The sequence below is a fragment of the Nyctereutes procyonoides genome, unplaced genomic scaffold (genome assembly GCF_905146905.1).
Source record: "Nyctereutes procyonoides isolate TBG_1078 unplaced genomic scaffold, NYPRO_anot_genome, whole genome shotgun sequence".
NCBI lineage: Eukaryota > Metazoa > Chordata > Mammalia > Carnivora > Canidae > Nyctereutes > Nyctereutes procyonoides.
The window spans coordinates 23,095,140-23,114,947 of record NW_026575146.1 but is presented as its reverse complement, the minus strand read 5'-3'; the positions used below and the strand labels follow the sequence as shown (position 1 = coordinate 23,114,947).

At 44.4% G+C, this 19,808-nt stretch overlaps 2 protein-coding genes and 1 pseudogene across 2 annotated transcripts; 2 read left to right on the top strand and 1 right to left on the bottom strand.

Annotated features, from left to right (window-relative positions):
* Positions 1 to 469: 469 nt before the first annotated feature.
* Positions 470 to 2,250, bottom strand: CALHM6 (calcium homeostasis modulator family member 6). Its single transcript, XM_055310961.1, has 2 exons — positions 1,708 to 2,250; positions 470 to 957 (listed from the first exon to the last, which is right to left on the bottom strand). Exons 1-2 carry the CDS (start codon positions 2,248 to 2,250, stop codon positions 535 to 537), a joined length of 966 nt encoding a protein of 321 aa, XP_055166936.1. The 3' UTR covers positions 470 to 534.
* Positions 2,251 to 7,489: 5,239 nt separating this feature from the next.
* LOC129499966 (60S ribosomal protein L31-like) lies at positions 7,490 to 7,870 on the top strand. Its single transcript, XM_055310137.1, has one exon. It carries the CDS (start codon positions 7,490 to 7,492, stop codon positions 7,868 to 7,870), a length of 381 nt encoding a protein of 126 aa, XP_055166112.1.
* A 9,985-nt stretch (positions 7,871 to 17,855) lies between these two features.
* LOC129499965 (DNA-(apurinic or apyrimidinic site) endonuclease-like) lies at positions 17,856 to 18,778 on the top strand (annotated as a pseudogene).
* The last annotated feature ends 1,030 nt before the right edge of the window (positions 18,779 to 19,808 follow it).

Sequence of the window (19,808 nt, the reverse complement as noted above, 5' to 3'; positions counted from 1 at the left end):
TGTTCTGCTCATGAGGGCATGTGGACTAAAATGGGAAAACCTGGCCAGTAATAAAAACACCAAGTGGCCACTTTGGACTAAAATGGGAAAACCTGGCCAGTAATAAAAACACCAAGTGGCCACTTTGAACCACGCAATCCAGAGAGGCTCAGTCCCCTAGATTTAGTTCTGCCTCCCAGTGACTGTATGACCTTGGCCTAGCAACATAACCACTCTAACCTTCAATTCCTCACAAGTGAGTGATGTATTTCACGGGTATCCCACAAACTTGTGAAAACAAAATGAAGAGAGACACACAAAATCTCCTGTTGATCTAGTTCCAGTTTGTCACTTTGAGTGAATCATTTGACTTTGCTTCCTTTTTTAATATAATGAATATAATAAATAGGTAAAGTTATAATTTTTTATTTGATTAAAAATTGTTTTCACAATTTGAAAAATCGGAGAAAAAAAGCAAGCAGACAATACCAACGTTTTTTTTTTTTTTAATGAAGCAATAACTCAAAAGCACTTTCTGTGTATTCATTAATAAGGTCATAACTCAGCAGCAGTTTTTATACCAGGTGTATCTACAAAGCCAAGAACAGGAATCACTGCATCTCCTTCTTTAGATATGATACTATGAGTCTTCTCTTTTCTGTTAACGTATTTGTGCAACATGCTGTAGTACTGCTCCTTCGGATTGAAAGTATATAGAGATGAAATTTGCTGCCAGTCTTTCATGCTGGGGGTATTGCATTCCTCTGGGTGTAAGCACTCAAAGAAACACTTAACATTCTCTTTTGCCAGTTCCATGGCATGCTCTGTGGCCTGAGCTTTAAGGATCTGCTGCTCCTGTTCCAAATAGATTTTCCAGAATTTCAGCTGCAGGAAACTAACTGGAGATAGGCATCGGGAGACAGATATAAAAATCAGAAGGAAGATGATGACAACTGCTATCAGCATCCAGCCCAGCACCTTCGGAAAACACAACAAAACAGCAATTTAGTCACATTTTTTTAGAAACGAGTTTTAAAATCCAGGCAGCCGGGGTAGCTAAGCGGTTGAGGGGCCTGCCTTCGGCCCAGGGCGTGACCCAGGAGACCCGGGATCGAGTCCCACATCGGGCTCTCTGCATGGATCCTGCTTCTCCCTCTGCCTGTGTCTCTCATGAATAAATAAATAAATAAAATCTTTAAAAAAAAAAAAAAAAGAAAAATCCTTCCATAAAGTCTGAACTGCCCACAGTTGATTATGACGAACAAGCAACAGTTTTAGGTCTTCGTCTCTTAAGAGAAAGAAGGGGTTGGTAACCTCGCAAACCCCCCCATGCAACTGCTGCACGGGCCGCCTTCCAGGTCACGTCCAGGGCCCGGGGAGGAGGCTGCCATCTGCCCGCCGGAATCCCAAACGCGGAATTTCGGCGAAGCCAAAGAAACCAGCGTTCGTTTTCAAGACTCTGGGAAGGAGTGCGGGCTGGTGGCCTCGGGCCAGGACGACCCATTTTGCTGCAGCAACTCTGCTCGCTTGCAGCCGGACGCACAGCTCGACCCGGACGGAACCTCGGGGCTGGCTCTCGGGCTCCGCGCGCGCCTTCCCTCCTTGTCCTTCCTTTTCCTGAAGCGTTCGCCGCTCTGGTTTGCTCGCCCCCGGCGCCCGGGTCGGTGCAGGCCGACCCCCCCCCCCCCCCCCCCCCGGCTGCGGCCCCGGGCCCCGCCCGCGCCTCACCTGCGACTGCGCCTTGAGCTCCCTGAGGACGCCCTGCGCGTCGGGGCCCTGGGCGGGCAGGCAGGGCGCGAGCGGCAGCTGGGCCTCGCAGGCGGGGGCGCGGCCCCGGCACAGGCGCCGCGCCAGGGGCGCGCTCCCGGAGGCCGCGCACTCGTAGAAGGCGCCCCCGAGCAGCGCCACGGCCACCCAGGTGAGCGGCGCCACCGCGGCCGAGGCGCCCAGCTGCGCGCACACCACGGCGCCCCGCACCACCGCGCCGCAGCGCCGGGCGCGGGAGCGGGAGCGCGAGGTGCGCGCGCAGCAGCCGGTGAGCAGGCGCCAGGTGCGCGCGTTCAGCACGTAGCCCAGCAGGAAGAGGGCGAGCGCGGGCACCAGCAGGAAGACCAGGCCGTAGGGCAGGTTCCAGGCGGCGCTGCAGGGACACTGGAACAGGGCGGTGGAGAACAGGCGCTCCCCGCCCGCCGTCAGGAGGCTCACCAGGCCGTAGCCCAGCGCCCTGTGCTGCCTGAGCTGCAGGTCGAGCACCGTCTGCAGCTTCTCCATGGGGCGCCGGGCTCGGGCCTCGCCGCCGCCGCTGCTGGTGCTGCTGGTGCTGGTGCTGCTGGTGGTGCTGCTGGTGGTGCTGCTGGTGCTGGCGCTGGCGCTGCTGCTGGTGCTGCTGGTGCTGCTGGTGCTGACGGGCCTCGCTGTCGCTGCTGGTGCTGCTGGTGCTGCTGCCGCCGCTGCTGGGCCTCGATGCTGGTGCTGCTGGTGCTGCTGCTGCTTGGTGCTGCTGCAGGGCCTCGATGCTGGTGCTGCTGCAGGGCCTCGATGCTGGTGCTGCCGCTTCCGCTCCTGGGCCTCGATGCTGGTGCTGCTGGTGCTGCTGCTGCTTGGTGCTGCTGCAGGCAGGGCCTCGATGCTGGTGCTGCCGCTGCCGCTCCTGGGCCTCGATGCCGCCGCTGCTGCTGCTGCTGCTGCTGCTGCTGCTGCTGCAGGGCTCCGGGTGGGCCAAGCTCTGGGGCTTTCCAGGCTGCTCAAGGGCAGCTTCCGGACAGGGGAAGAGGGCTTCGCCGGCCCCCGAGAGCTTTCACTTTCTTCTTGCAAGTGGACCCACTCTGGCTGACACACCGACTTTTCTCGCAACAGTTCGGGGACTGGACTGAGGACAGACCCCCTCCCGTTGTCACCTTTGTTTCCACCCAACCGACAAGCCACCGGGGGGACCCTGTTTACTCTTCCCGAATCAGTGCGGCTGCCGGATGATAAGAGTAGTAAATTTTAGCTAGGTGTGAGCAGACAGTGCCAGGATCTCCCCTATTGCAGCCACCCCCCTTCCTAGGCCAACTCCCACTCAGGCCAGACGATTACCCAAAACCTAGTCACTTATAGGAAACACTCAAGGGACAAATTCTGGTTTCTCTTTCACAAGCTGATTCACAACAAAGCCCAGCTCAAGTCCCAGGACCTTCGTGATCTTCTGTCCCCCTTCTGGACAGATCACCAGCCTAATTCACCCTGACCGTTCTCGCCTCTGATCACCCACAGAACATTAGACTGAGTGTTTTGGGTTGCCTCTTTTATTAGGTATGTCCCAACACTGCCAGGCCCTGGACGACTGTCCAGTTCTTAGTGTCCACCACGCTGATCAGAGGTGTGTGGAGAGGCAGGGGAGACATGGTTATTCAGGAAACACTAATTGATCCCCCAAAAGTTCAAACTAGCTACATCTAACCACCATGTTTCCTCCACCTTTACTTTCCTCAAAGCAGCTTTGCTCTGACTCAAAATGTAACCACTACTGAGAAACTGAACCTTACCGTGTGTGGCTCCAGGGTGAGGTGAGGTGTACTCGAAAAAACATAGGCTTTGGAGCAGGGGGGGCACTGTGTGTGTGTGTGTGTGTGTGTGTGTGTGTAATAATTGCACCCCTCTGAGACTCTTATGTTTTTTTTTTTTAAGATTTTGTTTATTCATTCATAGGAGACAGACACACAGAGAGAGGCAGAGACACAGGCAGAGGGAGAAGCAGGATCACGCCCTGAGCCAAAGGCAGACACTCAACCGCTGAGCCACCCAGGCGTCCCACTGTATCTTTATTTGTAAAAGCGGGATGATAGTCCTCACCTTTCAAGATCGGTTGAGACAAGCACATTGAGCAGCATATGTACAGCACCTTTATTTATAGGATGTATCCCATTAAACCAGTGTTTAATGTGACGGATTACCTCTTACACTGCAATGTTACATAATTGCGTATGATTTAAGAATCCATATCAATGCTCGGTTGTAGAGCAAGGATTATATTCAGTGACTCAGTGATCCTCTACCCCCTTAAGAGAATTGGTGGGCCCTTCGTGGTCCACCGTGCTACAAGTAGGGTGTCTGGTTATGGTTCTGGGTGGGCAGATCACAGGGAACTGGTTACTGTCAGTACCCATCCACTGGGTTTGCCGTATTTACTTGGGAAGACTAAGTGGGCTACACAACCGTGTGAATTGTTAGAGAAGGGGAAAGAAAGGTATTAGTCTTTTCTTAGCCTAACTTGCCTTCATAGCTACCTCCCACTACCAGTGCCTGGCACAAAACCATGATTCTGTAGCATTTAAGTGAAAAGCTATGCTGTATGTGTGAGTCCAAATTGTCAGGCAGGATGGTTGGGGCCCTCTTCTCTGAGATTAAACCGCGTATTGCAAAGTTTCCTGTGAACTTGCAGCCGAGTTCCGTATTTGAGGCGCATCATTTCTGCTATGATGATCATCTCTTTATTCCTACATTTCAAAACAATTTTTTTTCCTCCCTTGTCCCTCAGGTGACTCTGCCCCTCTTACTGCTAGCCTCTTCTTCCCTCCCACCACACGTCTCCTAAAGATGTTGCCTCCCCACTCCCCACTTTCCCCACTTTACCATCGTGAACAAATCCCATTGCATCCATAACCTTTATGCAAATGGCTTTGTCCAAATCTCCCTTAACTGTCTCCTAACTAAAATGTGCCCTCTGTCCTCTTGAATAAGGTTTATTTTGTTCTCCCACATTTCTCAAAACGAGAGGGAGCGTTGGCTGGCATTCTCCGTTACAATGTCCAAACCCAGGCTTTTCCATTCTTCTAAAAGTTTATTCTCCATTGAGGCTCAAGCTACTCAGCACAACCTCCTCCCCCAACCTCCCTCCTGCCATCTGTGTTCATTCCCTTCATTTATTAATACTTTTGTATCTGGTGATAGCTTTCTTCTTCTTCCTAGATCCTGCTATTTCATCAAGGATTTGATTTCTTTTTTGTTTTAAGATTTTATTTATTTATTCAAGAGAGACAGAGAGAGGGAGGCAGAGACACACGCAGAGGGAGAAGTGGATGCCCCGCTGAGCAGGGAGCCTGACGTGAGGCTCGATCCCAGGACTCTGGGATGACGACCTGAGCCAAAGGCAGATGCTCAATCACTGAGCCAGCCACCCAGACGCCCCAAGGATTTGGTTTCAAACATTTTTAGTTACAGAAATTTCCATCTTGTCCGTCTCCTATCCCAGCTAGAGTAATTAATTTGTTAACAGTGTATTAATTAGTTCATTTGTTCATTCAGTCATACATTTAAATGTTTAATAAACCCCCAGAATATGATACGAACCTACAAAAGTGCCTGGTATTATTGAGTACATAAGAAACAAGACAAACAAATACCTTCCTTTCATTGAGCTTACATTACTGTGGAGATAAATAATGAGGAGGAAACTCCTCAAGGTTATGCAAATAATTAAATGGGATTGTGTGGTAGAGAGTGTCCTGAGAAAGCCTTTGTAAGGAGAGGGTATTTAAGGATGGATGTGAATGACCTAGGCTCTGGGATGCAAGGGAGCTCGATAGTCTATGGTTGGAAAGAAAGCTAGCTTGCTGGAATATTAAAGGTGAGAAGGTAGCTGGCACATTATGAGGGCAGAGCTGCAGGTGGAAGGTCAGGTTTAGGGGCTTTATAGACACCAGAGCATGTGATTTGCAGTCCTGCCCCTGAAACTCCTTTCAGACTGAGCTGCATCCTGACTTATTATGCTATCTGCTCTGCTCGCGTCTCCAAACACTACCTCCTGCGGTTGCCACCACTGTGCTCCCCCAGTCATGTATCTCCCAGATACTAATTATCACCCTGTGCTTATTACAGGTTCCTGTAATTGTGAGAGTCTGAGTTCTGCCTGCCAATCTGAATTTTCTCCCAGTCCCAGCAGAGGAGTCCAGTACCCTGACCTCTACCCCTGCCATCACTGAAGCAGTGGATGGTTCTAGTTCTGAGTCTATTGAAGATTGCTCAGTCCTCTATACCTGGCTCTGTTTGGAGAAGACATTACTGAGAAGTTCAGTGCTCCATGGCAATAGAGTAATATACTAATGGTGTGGACAGGAGTCAAGAATTTTCTCTTGAGAGTAGACCAAGTAATATTTGAAAGACTTTTACACTTTTGAAAATCTATAATTTAACACCAATTTACTTTAGCTTTTATAAAATGAGTGAAAGATTCTCATGGTAAGCACATTGGAAAACCAATAGTTATGGATTTTGTTTTAACTGTAGTACTTTGTTTCTTGGCACTATCATCATCATTGTCAGGAATGGGGTTCAGAAACCACAAAAAAATTCTTAGAAAAGAAACTCTGGAAAGAATTCCACACTGTGAATCTAAGAGGTCCTTGTAGTTGTTTTCAAGTGAGCTAGTTTTCAAACATTTTTGAGAACTCAGACTAATGGTATGACCCTGCTTGGAATGTGACTTCTAGATTCTAACAAAGTGTTGATCCTGGTCTCAAGACCCACCCATGAGAATCAAATCAAAATTCATGGGTATTTTAAATATCCACCATGTGCAAGGCACAACTTTAGGTGCCAAAAATAACAAGTAAATTTAGATCTGACATTCTTAATCTTAAAGAATACTTTTCTGTGCATTATAATTTATGGACATATTGTTTATGTTATGTATTTGAAAATCTGAACCTGTTATTATCTTAAGATTTTTGAATGTTTATAAAAGTTCTTTCAGTGGAAGTATAGAGCAGAAGGAGGGAAAGATCAGACACTTTCCCAGACACAGGAATGTCATTTGTTAAAATGGCAATCCCATTACATTTCAAGTGACCTTTTTACAGATTATTTTCCCCTTTTCTTAGCATGAGTTTTCCAAACCTATCACAAAATTTTAAATATTCACTGATTCACACACTAATTTTTTTAAACAAAAGATGATTATTTTAACCCTGAGAACCTCGATATGGCCAGTCTTTGCTGTCATTACTGTTGTCATCATCATCGTCATCATCTGATACCATAAGTCTAGAAAAGGTTCTAGTTTTCCTTCCATGGATCCTTCCTTTTTTTTTTTTATAGAGAAAGAGAGTATAAGCAGAGGGTATAGGGTGTAGAGAGAGAAAATATATATATTTTTAAAGATTTTATTTATTTACTCATGACACACACACACACACACACACACACACACACACACAGAGGCAGAGGGAGAAGCAGGCTCCATGCAGGGAGCCCGACGAGGGACTCGATCCCGGGTCTCCAGAATCACACCCTGGGCTGAAGGCGGCACTAACCACTGAGCCACCAGGGCTGCCCCGAGATAGAGAAAATCTTAAGCAGACTCTGTGCTGAATGTGGAGCCCAACATGGGACTCAATTCCATGACCCTGTGATCATGACCCCAAGCTAAAATCAAGAGTCAGATACTCAACAGACTGAGCCACCCAGGTGTCTATCCTTCTATGGCTCTTAAAAGTCAGGTCTAACCTCCTTTCCAACCAGGCCCAGCAGAATGGCTCCCACAAAGAAAGGTGGTGAGGAGAAGAAGAAGGGACATTCCGCCATTAATGAGGTAGTGACTAGAGAATACACCATCAACATTCACAAGTGCATCCATGGCACGGATTTCAAGAAGCATGCCCCTCAGGCACTCAAAGAGATCCGGAAATTTGCTGTGAAGGAGATGGGAACTCCAGATGTGTGCATTGACACCAGGCTCAACCACGCTCTCTGGGCCAAAGGAATAAGGAATGTTCCATACCGTATCCATGTGCAGTTGTCCAGAAAACATAATGTGGATGAATATTCACCAAACAAGCCCTATATGTTGGTTACCCACGTACCTGTCACCACCTTCAAAAATCTACAGGCAGTTAATGTGGATGAGAACTAATTGTTGATTGTCAAATAAAGGTCTAAAACTGCAAAAAAAAAGTATATTAGGAATTTTGGTAAATTACATAATGTTTTTCCATTGATTCAAATTATTTCACAGGTGATTTTAATGTGTGCTAGAGCTTCATTGTCAATGGCCGCTTACTTATACTTTGCTTCATCACAAGCCCAGTTCCCCTGCTGTTAAATTCAGTTTACTAGTTTGTGAACTATGATCAAAGATTTGGATTTCCAAGGATAATAATAATAATAATAAATAGCAAAGAAGATTAAAGGAATAAAGGAAAAATCTCCCTAAAACAATTTATCACATGAGGAGTGCCTGACTGGCTCAGTTGGTAGAGCATGCAAATCTTGATCTTGGGGGGTATGAGTTCAAGCCCCACAGTGGGTGTAGAGATTATTTAAAATACATAAATGATGGGGATCCCTGGGTGGCGCAGTGGTTTGGCGCCTGCCTTTGGCCCAGGGCGCGATCCTGGAGACCCGGGATCGAATCCCACATCGGGCTCCCGGTGCATGGAGCCTGCTTCTCCCTCTGCCTGTGTCTCTGCTTCTCTCTCTCCCTGTGTGACTATCATAAATAAATAAAAAAAATTTTAAAAAAATAAAATAAAATACATAAATGAAATAATATTTAAAAGGAATATATCACATGAAAGATCTGCATATTTAAAACTTTCACATCTATGCAATAGAATACAAAGTAGGTGCCTATGATTGAGGTAGATCTGTATGTGCTGATATGAGTGAAAAGACAGAGTTGACATCTTAATTGGAAAAGATAAAAACATTGCATGTCGTACATTCGTGTAAAAAAAGAAAAGAAAAAGAAAATATATGTATGTCCCTTGCTGATGTGTATGGTATTCTGCAGGATTAAAAAAATACTGTCAAATGTTTACCTCTGAGAAGTAAGGCTGAAGGTTGTGAATGAAGGCAGGGTGAGAGACTTGTTTATCTTTCTTTAGTGTTTTTTTTTTTTTTTTTTTAACCTGCATGTGTTCCTTCTACAATTAAGAAATGCTAACATTGGATCCCTGGGTGGCGCAGTGGTCTCTGCCTCTCTCTCTCTCTCCCTCCCTCTCTCTCTCTCTCTCTGTGACTATCATAAAAAAAATGCTAACATGAAATGTTTTGATCTAATGGAGAATCTCTGAAGAACAAGTCCAAGAAGAGATAATTTCACAGGCTCTTGTTTGTCCTTCCTTCTGTGCACACAGAGCTTATACTAAGGGTTGATCCTTGAACCTGGAATGCCAATAATTCACCTCTTCTTGCCAAAAGTAGTAAGTCCAAGGAAGAAACCGACTGTGTTTGAAGAATATAGAAGATAAAGGAATGGAGTGTTTGAGAACTGGAAGATGGCAAAAAAGCAGTAGGAGGAGGAGAAGAAAAGACCAGATGGAAAGGTGGGATTGGGTGGCATTTATCCAAGCCTGAGGGAAATGAGATGTAAGAAGCCTCTGCTTGCTTCAGAGAGGGCTTCAACTGTGCTCTGTAGGGTCTTCTAGGTACCCATAATGGCATAGGAACAAAGCAGAGACAAAAGGCAGGTGGAGAAGAATGGAGGTGGTTGAATGGTTAGGTAGTGGAGCTTCTGAAGAAGGACAGCAGGACCTTCAGCTTCCAGCTGTTTAGAAATCACCATCACTTCTTTTAAATGTTGATCCAGACTAGTTTTTCCCGAGTTTACAGAAGTTACCTGTTTTGGTCTAGCTTCATTAAAAGCCATCTATGTATGGGAGAAAATCCAGAAAACCAATAACATTTGGGTGAGTTAAGACATTGTTTAATGTAGGCTGGGAGCTGCTCCTGACTGAGCCACAGAGTGTTAGGGAAGGGGAGGTGACTCCTAGTAGACAGAATTCTGATTTATCCCAGGATCCCTTTCCTGAGGGGCTATTGCCAAATTATACAAGAACAGTAAGAAAAGGAAGGAAATACCTTTATTTATTTATTTTTTTAAATTTTTATTTATTTATGATACTCACACACAGTTAGAGAGAGAGAGAGAGGCAGAGACACAGGCAGAGGGAGAAGCAGGCTCCATGCACCGGGAGCCCGACGTGGGATTCGATCCCGGGTCTCCAGGATCGCGCCCTGGGCCAAAGGCAGGTGCCAAACCGCTGCGCCACCCAGGGATCCCAGGAAATACCTTTAAAGTGTTATTGGTCTTTTCTTATAGGAGGAGGAGGGAGTGGGGGGCAGATATTAGAAAGCACTTTGGGAATTCATTAGTGAATTGAAATGGCTTTTCACCTATATACACTGACAAGTAATCTTCAGGGCAACTAGAAAACCAGGCCAAGGGGACACCACTGTCTTCTAGATAGAGTCTTGGCCTTCCTAAGAGCCCCATATTCTCCTTGCTCCAGCTCTGGGGGCTCCACACCCTGCTCCTTTAGGAAGTAACTCTCCCCTCTTTAGGGATTGCTTTTCAATGATGAACCTATAGATCATCATCTCTGTGTCTACATTCTTCTAGGCAACATTTGCATCTTGGGAATGTCTGGATAATTCCATGACTTCCTGTCTCGGGTCATTTTCTATTCCTTCTTCTCATTCATTACAGACAGTGCTGTGGTCAGAATATGTCCCCTCCAAATTCATATGTTGAAACTCTAACCCCCCAAAGTGAAGATAGTATTAGTAAGTGGGGCCATTCTGAGGTGCCTATGTCTTGAGGGTAGAGTCCTCCTAAGTGGGATTAGTGCTCTTCTTATAAAAGAGGCACCAGTGAGATCCTTAGCTCCTGGGGGTGGGGGTCTCCCGGTAGCTCTTAAATGCTTCAGCACAGTCTCTTGGTCCACCTTACTACAAGGGAACAAGGACATGTAATCTTTCCATTTGCCAGAAAGAAAGAAAAGAATGGTCATTAGTTCTACTATAGGCCACTCTTTTGTTTCACTCTTGTTCCCACTGCAGAACACACCAAACTTCTTCCCAAAAGAAACAAACATGAAGTCCAAACCTGGAGCTCACAGTCTAGAGTCTGGGTAGCGTAAGGTTCATGTGCTACTCGTACAATGTTGGAAGGCTACAAGTCCAGTTGGGTTTATGGTTCCTTTGACTATAAATCTCTCCCAAAATTATTTAGTAAGCTGCTTGTCTCTGATTTCAGTAAACTATATTTGCTAAAACTGTTATGGTTCTTTTTAAAACATGGCTCCCAGATCTACTACATGCTTTTGCTTTCTTGCCCCATTTTCTCTCTCTCCCCACTAATTTGTTTCTATCTGTCTTTCTCTCTTGCCAGTACAGCGGGTACCCTGAGTAAACATGAGATTATAGTTTTCTGTGGGAAACCTACACCTATATTTTGAGCTTTCTGTGGCTCTTTACCAATTGAATTCCTTACTTTTATCTTTGCCCTAAAGTTCCTGAACTTACTGAGAGGTATTATCAATAGGTGTAGAAGCCATACTTTTAATTTGGCCTTTCTACGGATTTATTTTATTTTATTTTTTAAGATTTTATTTATTCATTCATCAGAGAGACAGCGAGAGAGAGAGGCAGAGACACAGACAGAGGGAGAAACAGGCTCCATGCCTGGAGCCCGACGTGGGACTCGATTCCGGGTCCCCAGGATCACACCCTGGGTTGAAGGCAGCGCTAAACCGCTGAGCCCACCAGGGCTGCCCCGGATTTATTTTAATGGACTTTTTCAAGGCTACCCCAAATTCTCTCTTAGAGTTTGGAGTCTAAAACCTGTCAGGTTTTCCAATTTTGCAAATCCTTACTTTTCTGAAATATCTCTATTCCTTTTCATTTATGCTTACAAATCAACCAATTCCTTTTTGAGCTTATAAAGCCTTGCCAAAACATAGCCAGCAGCAACCAATACACGCTAGAAACATTGTTTTCTAATTTTTTCCCCTCAGGCCACATTTTCTTTAGCCACATAATCTTTCCAAATTAATGCAGGAGTTAGTTTTATTAGTAGCCAGGTAAGAATTGCGGTGTTTCTAGCCCTCCATTATCAGTTTCCATGCTGCTCACCTGTAGACTGCTAAGCTAATGTCACATATTTTAGGAAAGGAAGTGAAACTTCTTTAAAAAAAACTAATAATAAAGCACAGAAAAAGTTATTTCCTTTTGGTTGTTGTCTATAGCTAAAGTAAAAAGAAAAATCCCTCCCTTAATTCATCCCCTTATATGTGGGTATGGGAAGATAGTGGAGAAATGGGGGCAGATTGTGGGAAAGATGATAGATTATTTTTCATCATAGAACCGTCCTGCAGCAGACACCAATATTTGGTCCAACTAGTCACAAGACTCCATCAAATTGCAAGGGAAATGGTGAAAGAGAACTGGACAAGCACAAGCATGTGAAGTCTACCGTGTGTTGTAGGATCAGTTTTTCTAAATTCCCCTATTCACCCCTTAATCTTTTTTAGCCTTCTATTTGTTTCCTTATTACATATGACAGTTTTATAATCTTTTATTTGCTACTTACTGTTTTTTCATCTATGCAACTAGATTATGTGTTTCATGAAGGCAAGGATCATGCTTGATTTAATTCCTTTTTGGTTGCACAGTGCTTAGCATAGTGCCCAGGATGTTATAGGTGTTCAATAAATATTCATGGATATAATGTATGAATCAATGAATGAGTCAATGAATGAATGAGAATCTGACTTGGATATTCTCTTCTCTTACTGCAGAGCCAGCACCATGTCTACTTTGTTTAGCTCAGAATTTGAACCCTTTTACAGATGCCTGCCTGAGCATCTTGAATTGCCAACCTGTGACAAACAGTAGGTAAATCTACCCAGGGAGGAGGAGGACAACACCATGGAGAAGATAGGGCCATGGGACAGGTTCCAGGTACAGTTGAAGGGCCCTCTGGACAGCTACTCCCACTCAGTTTTGTCAGAGTCACCAAGCCACAGTGGGGGGATGACAGAGCTGCAGGTGCTGGCGGAGTAGGGACTCTCCCATAACTTCCTCCTTCCTGCCCAGCTCAGCTTGTTTACTCAGCAGAGTTGTCTGGTATACAGAACTCATCTTCCCCACTACCAGCCCCATTTCTCCACCATCTTCCTCTGCCATACATCACTGAATTTCTCAAGGGAGGGATTTTTCTTTTTACTTTAGCTGTAGACAGCAACCAATTTTTTTCCCTATATTTTATTGTTAGATTCCTTAAAGACGTTTCACTTTCTTTCTTGGAAGTAGTGAGACAAGCAGGAATAGGTTTTATTGACACCTGGTCTCAAGCTTAGGTATTATGACTCCACTTTGGCACTCTACCTCCAGGAGTGCCAGGCACCTAACTTAACTTCTCAAGGTAACTTAAGTTTGACTCTTAATGACACTCTTGTGGCTCTCCTCCTAAGTTGGTGACTGTTCATCTAAATGTCCTTCCCAGGTTCCTCCTCAGAACCATTGATATTGGTACTCACCAAAACTCAATTCTTTCCACATACACTACTTGCATAATCTCCTCTTGGGGCCACCACTGGCTAGATGTGTGACCTTGGGCAAGCTTTTGACCTCTCTGTGCCTCAGTTTTTTCATCTGTAAAATGAAAATAACAGTATTATGTGCCTCCTTGGGTTGTTGTGAAGATTGAATGAGTTGGTACATATGACATTCTTTTTTTTATTTTATTAAGGTTTTATTTTAATCCCAGTAAACACACAGTGTTCTATTAGTTTCAGGCATACAATATAGTGACTCAACAATTCTATACATTGCTCAATGCTTGGCAGTGTACTCTTAATCCCTGTCACCTATTTTCCCCATTCCCCCGACCCACTTCCCCTCTGGTAACCCTCAGCTGGTTCTCTCTTAACTGAGTCTCTTTCTTGGTTTCTGTCTCACTTGCTCTTTTTTCCTTTGTTCATATGTTTTCTTTCTTAAATTTCATGCATGAGTGAAATCATATGGTATTTGTCTTTCGCTGACTTATGTTGCTTAGCATTATACTCTCTAACTCCAGTCATGTTGTTGCAAATGGCAAGATTTCATTCTTTTTTATGGCTGAATAATACTCCGTTGTGTGTATATATCACCTCTTCTTCTTTTTTTTTAAGATTTTATTTATTTATTCATGATAGTCACACACACACACACACACAGAGAGAGAGAGAGAGAGAGAGGCAGAGACACAGGCAGAGGGAGAAGCAGGCTCCATGCAGGGAGCCCGACATGGGATTCGATCCTGGGTCTCCAGGATCGTGCCCCGGGCCAAAGGCAGGCACTAAACCGCTGCGCCACCCAGGGATCCCTATATCACCTCTTCTTTATCCATCCATCCATCAGGGGGCACTTGGACTGCTTCCATAGTTTAGCTATTGTAAATAATGCTTCCATAAGCATAGGGGTGCATGTATCCTTTGGAATTAGTGTTTTCATATTCTTTGAGTAAATACTTAGTTGTTCTATTACTGGATCATAAGGTAGTTCTATTATAACTTTTTGAGGAACCTCCATACTGTTTTTCACAGTGGCTGCACCAATTTGCATTCCTGCCAACAGTGTACGAGGGTTCCTTTTTCTTCACATCCTCACCCACACTTGCATTTCTTTTTTTTTAAATTTTTAAAAGATTTTATTTATTTATTCATGAGACACACACACACACACACACACACACACAGAGAGAGAGAGAGAGAGAGAGGGGCAGAGATACAGGCAGAGGGAGAAGCAGGCCCCATGCAGGGAGCCCGATGTGGGACTTGATCTTGGGTCTCCAGAATCACACCCTGGGCTGAAGGCGGCACTAAACCACTGAGCCCCCCGGGCTGCCCCACTTGCATTTCTTGAGATAGCTGTAACATTCTTGGAATAGTGCCTGGCACATGGTTAAGTACTCAGAAAGTGCTGTCAATGACTGTTCTCTTTTCCTGTGTCTTTGACAACCAACCATATATTACCACTTCTACATCTCTACCTCCAGCCCCTCCCCTCCTAAGTTCTCAAGAGGCTTTTCTAGTTGCCTAGCAGACATTTTTGCTCATATGTCCAGCAGTCACCTCAAACCCCAAAAAGAGCTTATTTCCTCCCTAAAACTTATTTCTCCTCCAGCATTTTGATGTCCCTTAAGGATGTCAGTCTTTTAAGCTAGAAAATTTAGGGTCCCCTGTGTGTGCCACTCCATTTCCTGTGCAGCTCGATGCTGCCTCAGGACTGTCCCTCATATCAGACCTCTTCTCCACCCTTGCTGAAAATAGACCGGGTCATTATTACCTCACTCTCCTCTGGTGGATGCCACACAGTCCTGTCAGAGTTAGCTTCCTGGAAGAAATCTGAATAGGCTGGAGAAACCATTCTGCCCATGTGAATAGGATACAAAGTACAAAAGCCCATGGCAATATTGTTCATGTTAGGCAAGAATTGACTTTAAAAAGTCAAAGAACAAATATCCGACAGCATCACACAAAAGAAATTGCAAAACACTCAGATGGGAGACTGCTATCCAGCCGCTGAAGTACATAAATGGCTGCTACAGCACCAACCAACCAGGATGAGTCTTTCAAACATTATGTGGAGCAAACACAAAGAAGATTTTAAGTATGATTCCAACTATAAAAATTTCACAAGCAGTTAAAATGAAATTTTGTTTTCTGAGGAAGTAAATGCAAGCAGTGAAACAGTAAAGAAAAACAAAGTAGTGGTGAAGAATCACAAAGACGGTGATTATTACCTTTGGGGTTTGAATGGGGTTACGATTGGGATTAGGAGAAGGGGTAGGTGTTCGCAATGTTATATTTCTATTCCAGGATGAGGGGTACAGAAGTGTTTGCTTTAGAACGATGCTTTATACAGTATATTTGTTTTAGTAGTTTTCTGACCATGGGTTATATTCTTCAATTTGTAAGGCAGGAAAAGAAAGAAATCCAATCACGTTATTTTCCAGTTGAAAACACCCATCGTCAAGAGGACAAATTTCATATTCCCCATGTTGACACGAAAGCTCTTCCCAGCCCTGCTTCAGTCACCTCTGTCCACTCCATCCCATATACCTCAGTTTCCAAAAGGACTGACCCCGTACATTACCCATTCTTATGTATCAGAGTGTCCTTCACTTCAGTTGTGTCTTTCCATTCGCTTGTATTGCTGCTTTGTGTTTTTTTTTAAGATTTTATTTATTTATTTGACAAAAGCAGGGGGAGCGGAAGAGGGAGAGGGAGAAGCAGACTCCCTGCTGAGCAGGGAGCCCGATGCAGGCGGGCCTCTATCCCAGGACCCCGGGATCATGACCTGAGCCGAAGGCAGATGCTTCACCAAATGAGCCACCCAGGTGCCCCTCATGTTGCTGCTTCGAATGACATTTCCCTGTTCTTCACCTGGAAAACTACTCTCCTCCTTTAATAGTCCAATGTCCTCTCTTCATTGATGCTATCCTCAAAACCCCAACCAGAGTCAGTGGTCCTGTTTCCCTCCTCCCACACTATTAAAGAAGATAGTAACTCAGCAGTAGTTTTTAAGGTGCGTCTTGCAACATTCCTTTCCAGAATTCCATCTCTCCTACTAAGGGGGGCAGGGGGTGGAGTTTAGAAAGAGTGTCACACTCCTACTGTCATCAGTGTCACTCAATAAAGTCAGTCAGTCCCCGCCCACAGCTCTTCTCACTCCTGAAGTAGCCCTCACCACATTGTGTATTAGCTTTCTCTCCTTACACAGTTGTCTCAATTGATGCCATACAACTTTTGTGGGAATTAAAGTGAGATAGTGTAAAGAACCCCGCACGGTTTCAGTTACATTTTCTAAGATTTTTTAGCAGTCATTACTCAGAAATGTGCTAGAGGGCGCTAATTCACTGCCGTAATAGGTTATTGTGCTCTGTGGGGTGTTAACACTTGACTCAGATCATCTAGCAGAGAATCAAAGAAAGGTTAGTAAACAAATTATCAGCCATCTGTATTCAGTGAAATAAATGAATATAGTTCAAGAATTTAAGTCTGCAACTTACTTGAAATTATTTGGGGGGAGAGCAATCCAACAGTTGGATTGATGGCATCGTAAACTTGTTTTCATCCCTGTTTCTTTATTTTCCAACCTAGGACAGGGTGCAGCTTGCAGTGGAAATGTTCAAGCAGGCAACGTTGATTTTGGTGACGCGTTCATGTGCACTAAAGTGAAGAAATGCCAAACAGGGTGCTTCTTCCACTGTGAAATGAGAGGATTGGGCTAGATCATCTTCAGAGTCCCTTTCAACTCTATCATTCTGTAAAACACAATTCTAGTTCTAGAAGGAAATAGGCGTGATCTCCAAAAATATATACATTTAAGCAAAGAGTGACAAAATTGAATCAAAAGGGAAAAACAAAGAATTGTTTAAATCTTCCAAAACAGGAAGACAAAACAAAATAAAAGAACTGTTCCATTTGTTCCTTCCATAGAATGCTGGGATTTAAAAAGCAGTGTGAGTGACAGGTGATTGGCTATCTGAAAGATGGCACTGATTCTGAAATATTTTCTAGCCTCTCTTACACTGAATGTTCTCCACACCCATTAATGATTATTTCAGACAAACCTTTGTCTTCTTTAGGAGGGTGATAAAGTAGGCTTACTTTATATAAAGTATTAGCCAGCCAATTTAAAGCATTATAGTTTTACAATGACTTCATTCATTTCAACCACCTGAAAAACCACAAGCTGTTATGAATAAGAGCAAAGTTCAGGTAATAACTCTTAGTTAAGAGATGAATATGAAGAAATCAGTAAATAATTTGCTGTTATGTTTATGAGGCATTTCTACCTCATAAGAATCAAAGTGACTCACAGTTTGGATACAAGATGAGACCAGAAACAGAACGCTGAAGTCTGATTTTGCACTGATGGTATATATCATATGCTCTCTGCAAGCTGTGCTGCGAGATCTTAAATTATGACAAATAGTTGTAATTCCTAAAACACGGGGATGTCTTTTTAGAAGAGGAGGCAGGCTGGGACCCAAGGGGGGTAACACAGTAAAAATACTGCTTCAGTGGGCAACGTGGTACAGGTTCAGAAGGGCATTCGTCACAGTGATGCCAAAGCACAGGTAAAAGGGAGCAGTGGTGAAAGATGAGAAAGAGCCCACGATTGAGCCAGAAGCCCAGAAGAGTCAAGCGGGAGCAAAGAAAAATGAAAAAGAGTCAGCAGGAGAGAGGCCAGTCCTGTATGAGGACCCCCTCACTCCCAGATCAGAAAACCTCCCCCAGTGGTAAATCAGCCTCACTCAAGATCTGCTCCTGGAATGCGGATGGGCTTTGAGCCTGGATTAAGAGGAAGAGTTTAGCTGAAGTGTAGGAAGAAGCCCCAGAGAGAAGAGACTGAATGTTCAGAGAATAAACTATCAGCTGAACCTCAGGAGCTGCCTGAACTATCCCATCAGTACCGGTCAGTACGTTCAGACAAGAAAGGGTACAGGGGCGTGGGCCTGCTGTTCCACCCGTGCCCACTCAAAGTGTCCTATGGCACTGGGGACAAGGGACATGATCTGGAAGGCTGAGTGACTGAATTTGTTCTGGAAACAGCCTATGTACCTAACACGGGTGGAAGTCTGGGGTGCCTGGTGGCCGGCAGTGCTGGGATGGAGCCTTTTGCAAGTTCCTGAAGGGCTTGGCTTCCCATACGTCCCTTGGGCTATGTGGGAACCTCAGTGTGGCTCATGAAGAAATCCACCTTCTCTACCCCAAGGGAAACAAACAGCATGCTGGCTTCACTCGACAAGAACGTCATGGCTTTGGGGAGCTGCTAAGGCTGTGCCACTGGCTGACAGTTTGGGACACCTCTACCCCAAACCTGGGCTATGCTTATACCTTTTGGACCTACGTGAGGAATGTTCCATCCATAATTGTTGGTTGGCACCTTGATTACTTTTTGTTGTCTCACTCTCTCTTACCTTGTGTTGTGTGACAGCAAAATCTGTTGCAAGGCCCTGAGCAGTGACCACTGTCCCACACCCTAAACCTAGCACTGTGACCCCTCCCCTAAATTACTGTAATCCTGGGAAATAAGTCCCCCAAGCTAGCTTTAAAACTTAACCCCCCAAATGTCTTTAAAAACTGCTCTCTGGAGAAATCTGCATTGCACGTTCCCATCTAAAAATGTGAATTCTTCAATCAGGTTTCTAGTGACACTTAGGTTTCTTTTGAACCCCCAGTTTTCTCTCTCTTTTGTGCATTTCTTTTTTCTTTTATATTAAGCTTCCTTTGAACTGTTTACAGGAAAATAGAGCCGTCATTTCAAGATAAAATAAAACACGGGGATGTCTTTTAGTCTATGTTATTTTTTAAAGTCTGCTTTGACAAAAACATTTTTTGCTTGCTCTTTTCAGCTTCACAAGGTTGAAGGTAAAAATTGCAGTGAGACTTTAATAGTTTTGACATGATGATGCTCACAACTCAATAGTTTCAATTATTGGAATGTGGCATTTTAAACATTTCAAATAATTAAAAGCAAATATTAAAACCTTGTATTTTGCGCTTCATGAAGTAGCCCATAATAATTGCTGGGTATCTCTAGTCCCATCTCTTAACCTCTCTGAGCCTCGTTTCCAAATTCATATAATGGGCTGTAACTTGTATCTTCCTTACTTATATCCTTACTGCATTGGTGTGCAGATGGGTGCAAAATTCTTGCTCTCTGGGTCTCAGTAAGATGGCTATTATTACCACTGCTAGCCAGTATGCTTTAACATAATAATGGTGTAAATATGGACAGGGCAGCGTGTTCATCAGTCGTTACACATTTTATAAAATAAGCCTCCCACGTGAGCTCTTTGTAGCCTATTTCAAAAACAGAACTTATTTTGTCATCCATCCTTCATTCCCTTTTTCTTCCTCTGGCACCCAAGTTGTTGTTGTTGTTGTTGTTATTATTATTATTATTATTATTTTAAGTGAAAAATGACCTCGCTGAAGCAGTGAATTCACAAAGGTCCTCTCATCATCTACAAGACTTTTAAAACATCCACTAAGCAAGACAGAAACTCTAGG